The sequence below is a fragment of the Theropithecus gelada genome, chromosome 10 (assembly GCF_003255815.1).
Source record: "Theropithecus gelada isolate Dixy chromosome 10, Tgel_1.0, whole genome shotgun sequence".
In the NCBI taxonomy this organism is placed as follows: domain Eukaryota; kingdom Metazoa; phylum Chordata; class Mammalia; order Primates; family Cercopithecidae; genus Theropithecus; species Theropithecus gelada.
Window position 1 is genome coordinate 6,101,854 of NC_037678.1, and position 7,271 is coordinate 6,109,124.

At 54.3% G+C, this 7,271-nt stretch overlaps 1 protein-coding gene across 1 annotated transcript; it reads left to right on the top strand.

Moving 5' to 3' along the window:
• Positions 1–691: 691 nt before the first annotated feature.
• Positions 692–6,172, top strand: RTL6 (retrotransposon Gag like 6). Its single transcript, XM_025400157.1, has 2 exons — positions 692–780; positions 1,018–6,172. The coding sequence occupies exon 2, from the start codon at positions 1,282–1,284 to the stop codon at positions 1,999–2,001; it is 720 nt and encodes a 239-aa protein (XP_025255942.1). The 5' UTR covers positions 692–780; positions 1,018–1,281; the 3' UTR covers positions 2,002–6,172.
• The last annotated feature ends 1,099 nt before the right edge of the window (positions 6,173–7,271 follow it).

Below are 7,271 nucleotides of genomic sequence, written 5' to 3' on the forward strand. Positions count from 1 at the left end.
GGCCAGGGCAACATGGTGAAACCCCATCTCTACTAAAAATACAAAAATTAGCCGGGCATGGCAGCACGTGCCTGTAATCCCAGCTACTTGGCTGGCTGAGGCAGAAGAATCGCTTGAACCCGGGAGGCAGAGGTTGCAGTGAGTCGAGATCGCACCACTGCACTCCAGCCTAGGCGAGAGCGAGACTCCGTCTCAAAAAAAAAAAAAAAAAATCACAATAAGAAGAACGGTAAATTATCAAAAAAAAAAAAACCCCAATGACAACCACAGAAAGAGCCTTGCAAGCCCTCTTGGGAGGAATGGCTGAGAGAACACCAGCAACCCGCCCTAATGAAGACGCCTCAGTAACCACAATCTTCCCTGATTGGCAGCTGGGAAGGACTCGCAGCGACGCCCCGAGCCGGGGGAGGCGGGGACTTTGTGCGTCACTTCCGGAGGCGGGGCTACGGCCATCCCGAACGCGCGGGAGCAGGCGGTCTCCATGGCAACCAGTGCCCGCCTGAGGCCCGCCCGCCGCCGCCACCGCGCCGGCCCCGCCCGCACAAAGGCCGCGCGGTGACCCGCCCTCTGCCGCGACCCCGGCCCCGCCCCGGCCCCGGGCCCTGCACCTGCCGGAGGCCGCCCGCCGCCATCGCCAGCGCCGTCGCCCGGCTGCGCTGACCGGGAAGCAGTTCTCCGAGGGCCGCGCGGTGACTCATCGGCCTGGCCGCGTCCCCCGCGCGGGCCATCTTGGTCACGGCCGGCGGCGGACGGAGCCGCGGAGGAACCGCGAGACCACAGGTACGCGCGCCCCCGGCCCACTGCCCGGCCCGGCCCGGCCCCGCCACTGTGGTGGCCCCCAGGCCCGCGACCGCGGAGGAGCAGCCCCCTTTGTTCTCCCCCGGGCGGGCGCGGGGCGGGCGCCGCGGGGCTTTGTGCAGCCTCGCCGCCCACGCGCGGGCCCTCCACGCCGCCTCTCACCGTCCTGCCCGCTAGTCGCAATTGAAACCTTAAAAACATCTTTTCTTAATCCTCCAGGGCCCAGAGAGGTCCAGCCGCCCGTCCGGCTCCGTAGCCCGCGAAATCTGCAGTAAAGGAGCCGCGTGGGACCGGGGCTGAAGTCCCCAGGGCCTGCCCCCCGCCTGGCACGCGTGCCCCTCTCTTGGGCCCTCAGCTTGGGGGTCTCGCAGCGCCCTCGCGTTGTGCACCCCACGCTGCCGCCATTTCTACAGGGGCTCACCTGGTCACCACACCCCCTTGGCCCACCCGCGGATCTCAGTCCGTGGCTGACCTCTGGCCAGCATGGTGCAGCCGCAGACGTCCAAAGCTGAAAGCCCGGCCTCGGCAGCGTCTCCGAACGCCCAGATGGATGATGTTATTGACACCCTGACCTCCCTGCGCCTCACCAACTCAGCGCTGAGGCGGGAGGCCTCCACCCTGCGGGCAGAGAAGGCCAATCTCACCAACATGCTGGAGAGCGTGATGGCAGAGCTGACCTTGTTACGCACCAGGGCGCGGATCCCGGGGGCTCTGCAGATCACCCCGCCCATCTCTGCAATTACTTCAAACGGGACTCGACCCATGACCACACCTCCAACCTCTCTGCCCGAGCCCTTTTCCGGGGACCCAGGCCAGTTGGCGGGGTTCCTGATGCAGATGGACAGATTCATGATCTTCCAGGCCTCCCGCTTCCCGGGTGAGGCCGAGCGCGTGGCCTTCCTTGTGTCTCGACTGACTGGGGAGGCGGAGAAGTGGGCTATCCCGCACATGCAACCTGACAGCCCCTTGCGCAACAACTATCAGGGGTTCCTGGCAGAGTTGCGGAGAACCTACAAGTCTCCGCTCCGGCATGCGCGGCGCGCCCAGATCAGAAAGACTTCTGCCTCTAACAGGGCCGTGCGAGAGAGGCAGATGCTCTGCCGTCAGCTGGCCGCTGCGGGCACGGGGCCTTGCCCAGTGCATCCAGCTTCCAACGGGACTAGTCCAGCGCCAGCCCTGCCTGCCCGAGCACGGAATCTTTAAGAATCCGCCACCACTTGGTAGCGTCTGCAGCCACCCAGGTAGCATACGCTCTTTGCTGTGTAGAAGAAATGCCCATAGGACAGCATCGCCCCTGTTTGAAGACCTCCCGTCTTGCCTCTCCAGACGTGTTCCCCAAGGAGATCTTCCTTCCATCCCTCCTGGCGCCCTGGTTGCCCACCTTGCTGCGCTTCCTCTTATGTGCTAGCTTTGTACCTATCGCTCACTGCATGCTCACCTCCCTCTTGCTGGCATCCCGGGCTGTTTCAATGACTACCGCTCTGCTGCTTAGGCACAGGGACTCTGCCGCACGCTGACAAACCACGAGGGCTGACCCCTCCCAGCCTGACTTGGTTCATGGAGGCTCCTACTCTGCCCTCTCCAAGCTCCCTTGGCGGCTCCCCACCTGGTTGCCCAGTTCCTATTGATGAGCTCTGGACAGAAAGATGCCAGTTTGGCCAGGCTGGTGGCTTGATGGGTGTACCTGGAGAGGGAGTCTGGCTTCCCACCCAAGATGCCTGCCAGCCCTGCCAGGGCCCAGTGCAGCAGGCAGGGCCTCATCCGTGCTGTAGTGGTCGAGTGGTCACTGCTAGGAGTGTAGTTCTACCATTTCCAGGGGCCAGGTTCCACTCTGCATGTGAGTATGCAGTCTGGGAGGCCCCACTGCTCTCACTGGGAAGGACCCGTGTTGCGTCTCTGTTAATGCCTGGCTTCAGCTGCTGGTGTTCTGATCGAGCCAGAAGTTTGGGGAATCTGGAACTTGCCTGCTAAATAAGGTCATGGTGGACTCTCAGCCACTGGTCAAGTCTATCAGGCTGCAGGTTCCAGCACACTTGCACCTGAGGGCCATAGCAGGCTGAGGGTGGATATCAGTGACTCCCTTTGCTGCCCAGAATCTCCATGGGCAGTGCCACATCGGCTGATGCTCAGTCACTCCTGCTTCTGCACCCTGTCACTGTCTCAAGCCTTGCCCAGCTTGAGACCCGTTCCCATCTCCATTCAGGTGCCATGTGGCCTTCACTGCAGCCCTGCAGCTACTCACACACCATCTGTGGGTCTCCAAAGGCACCTTGTAGCATGTCCTTCCCATGCCTGGGCAATCAGATGGGCTGCCTTTGGGAAACATCCTTAAGCACTTAAGGCCAGGGAGTGTCTGCCTCTGGCAACCCTGCCAGGGTCTTGGTGGCATATGTAAAAGCAAAGAGCTGTGGACTGTCGTCGTCTTAGTGTGGTGACAATGCAGCACTGGCATGCATGTCCTGCTTCTGAAGGACCTGGTCCTTCCTCACAGAGGGGTGACCAAGAAATCATTCTGTGGCTGAGTTTGGCCATGCCCTTTGGACTGAGCTGTTCCGCCATATTTCAATGCCAAATGAAACATATTGACATGACCTCCTGGACCGTAGGGATTCTTGTCCTGGGCTCATCTGCCCCTGTCTGAAGGGTCCTGGCTTGACTGCAGAAGGACAACCTCCGCACCCACCTAAAGACATGTATGTGTCTTGGGACCCCAGAGGTTGGGTCCTTGGACCTGGCTTCTTAAGAGTTTTGATGATGCTGGGAAAAGTGACCACGATTCTGAAGAACCGCTGCCTTGCAAGGGCAAGGACATTCAGTGGTTGCTGGGGTCCGCAGACTACTGCCACCCACTCATCATCAACTCTGTTAGCCCAATTGCCCTGCTGAACAACTGCCTGAATACAGGCTTTAGGTTCCCCTGGACTCCAGCCAAGGCTGTTCAGGTGGGACCATGGTGCTCTTTAAGTATGGACGGAGGGAGGACACAGTGGGGCCACCATTCCATGAATGGGAGGTGTACAGATTACTTTCTCTTTGTGCCCAGTTCTGTTCTGTCTCCAGCAGCTGCATTGGTAAGACTAGTACCTGCCAGGCAGAGGTGCCCCCAAGTGAAGGGGTACAGTGGCACCTGGGAAAAGGCATCTGGAAGGTTTCCATGTGGCCCAGCCCAGCATGGAAGCAGGGTGGGAACTCTGCCGTGTCGCCAGCCCTGGCTCTACCCAAGTGGCTTGTTAAAAGCCATACCATGTCTGTGTCAGGCTTGTGCTGCTCCACACCCCAGAGCTGCCTAGGAAAGACCGTCCACACTCCCTGTGCACACCTGCAGCCGGGTCCTCTGCCTATGGGCACCCGATCCAAGCGGCTGCCCCACCTTCGTTTGGCTGGTGATTTGTGTTTTTTCTCTCGGTGCTTATGTGTGCGGGCTTGGGAGGAGTGCTGGTGTGCGCTTAGGACCTTCTTGATAGCTCCCTGCACTTGGGAACATGGAGCAGATGAGAGAGGTCGGGGCTTGCCCTTCAACTTGAACTTGGAAGAAGCCCACATTGGAGAGGTGAGGACCCCATGGTGGCTCTAGTGGAAGATACCTTAGTCTCCAGCTAAGGAGGATGAGGCGTAGCCCCAGAGGGAGACCTCAGTGACTGGGGATCAGGCTGAAGAACAAAGTGGGGGAAGGGAGTGCTTTGTACATATTTTGGGGTTATAATTTCTCTAAATTTTAGGAGAACAGGTATTGATTGGTAAAACGGACAGGCAGTAGTGTTCAACAGCGCATGTGAAGGCAAGTTCTCTTTTCCATGGTTGTGACATCTTTGGACTGTATTGTGACTGCTCTCTGGTCCACATGGTACCCCTCTGGTAAGTAAGCTTCATTGCATACCAGGGCATCACTGGAGATGGAAGTTAGTGAAGGGGTGACTCCGTGGCCTAGTATAGTGTGACCCTGGGACTAACTTAATGTCCTGAAACATTTTGGTGACTTCTAGGAAACAGCAAAGACCTATTTCATTGGCCCCAGGTAAGTATGTATTGAGCAGTGAGGAGGAGTGGAAAACAAAACCCAGAAAGTGTGGCAGGACCAGTTCCTGTTGTCATGGCAGACAGAGCTGCCTTGGGTGGGCACCACCCTGGCAGTTCCAGCCTGTAGGGGAATGAAGGGATATGGGTTGAGCTAGGCATGTGCTGAGGTTAACTTAGGGAACAAGCCCTGGGACTGGACGAAAGGGCCTATGCTGCAGCCACCGACTGGGGGCAGAGCTCTGGGTGGAAGAGGGAAGAGATCCTAGCAGAGGCGCCTCCATCTACAACCACAGCCGTAAGGCTCATGGCACCTCTGCTTGGAGAGCACTGGTTTAGGGACTTAGAGAGGTAGGCACAAGGTGGGTCTCCTGGGGAAGGGAAGCAAGAGCAGACTGTTGGGCCAACAGGAGAAGCTCCCCAGAGTAGGGGAGAAGATTGGGGTGTATGGCCTTCCATGTGGAACAGACAGCCCGCGTGTCACTGTTTCTTGGGGACCTGAGGTTGGGTGGGGTGGCAGTCGGCACAGCACAGATGGGGTAGAGATGGGAGGAAACCCAGCTCCTCACTTAACGTGTGCCTCATGCCTTTGCATACACAAGCACCAAACCTACTAGGTCTTCTCATTATCTGTGTAAACCACATGTTAGATAAATTTTTGCAAGTAGAGGAAAGAAGGAAGTAAAACATCACATTTTGGTGTCTCTCAGGCTTTCCCCCCCAACTATAGTTTCTTTGCATTTTGTTTTAACATAGTTTTGCTGCTGTCTTCTGTAATAATACAGTTCTGTGCAGCTATTTTAGCATATCGGGGGCATCTCCCCTTCTGATTACTAAATATTTTATTTTGGAGTGGCTGTGTACTCCTCCATCGACTAGATGGACCATCGTGCCAGTTGCCGATCACTAATGCTGTTACAGATTTTTCATTTATAAATTGATGAATATCTGTGCACAGGCTGTTTCCCAATGTCAAGTTATTTTTTTGGGGTAGACTCCCAGAGGTGGGATTCTTGAACTGAAGAATATGAAAACCTTTGAGGCTTTTACTGCATATTGACAAAATGGTTTCCAGAAACATTTGTATCCCCTTACACTGCCACCAGCAAGGATAAACATGTCCATCTTGCCCGTATTGGGAATTATCATCTGGCTAAATATTTGCTAATTTGATAATGAAAACATAGCATTGTGTTTCAGTTGGCATTTCACTGATTTCTAGCACGGTTGAGCATCTTTCATGTGAAGCGATTGTATTTCCTCTTTTGTGGATTGTCAGTGTCCTTTGTTGTATCTTCTGGGGTCTGATAAATTTCTATGAGCTCGGTATATATTAAAGATATTAACCTGGTGTGTGTCATATTTGCTGCAGCTGTTTCTGGGTTTTTACTTAGTGTGTGTGTTTTATCTTATTGAGATTTTGACATAGTCAGTCTGTCTCCACAGCACTGTGTCTGCTAGACAAGAACACAAGGCAGGCAGGTAGAGTTTGTCTGTGTTGTTCATGGCCGTAGCACTAGCACCTATGACAATGCCTGGCACGTGATAGGTACTCAGTACACATTTGTCGAATTAGTTACTCCAGTGGATCTGCAACGCCTTGGGATCCATGGCACGTGATAGGTACTCAGTACACATTTGTCGAATTAGTTACTCCAGTGGATCTGCAACGCCTTGGGATCCATGGCACGTGATAGGTACTCAGTACACGTTTGTTGAATTAGTTACTCCGATGGACCTGCAACGCCCTGGGACCCGCACATGGATCCAGCAGTCCGCACTGCAGAGCCCACAGGCCAAGGCCAGCTCTCACACATTTTGTATCAGGGCCCTCTTGCACTATCCAAACTCACTGAGGGCCTCAAAGAGCTTTTGCTTACATAGGTTTTATCCAACAATATTTACCATATTATAAATTTAAACAAAGTTTTAAAATAATTATTTGGAAAACAAAAACACAAATAACATTTAAAAAAAACTATTTTCCAAAACAAAACATTAGTGAGGAGAAGCATTGAAGAAGACATTTTTGCAAATGCCTGTAAGGTCTGGCTGAATAGAAGACAGTGGGAGCCTCCTACCTGCTGTGCTTAACCTGCAAGAGCGCATATGCCATGGCGCCTCTGAATGCCCCACTGCACCCATGAGATGACGTGGAAAAAGCATGTGATATTTTGGGATTCTTATGAAAACGGTTTTACCTCGTGGACCTCCAAAAGGCTCTTGCCCCACTTTGAGAACTGCTGGTCTAAAGAGAGACAAGGATCGGCAGTTCTGCAAACATCAGCAACTGTTCCTTCCATCGCTTTAAACTTCAGGTCTTTCTTCCCCCTCTAGATTAATACACAGTTATTTCTGGGATTAATTTGGCATGTCATGTGAGAGGAGGCTTTGAATAGACTGTCTTTCAAAGATTTAAACAAACACCCTGAGTCCACTTATTAAAAATTATTTCTCTC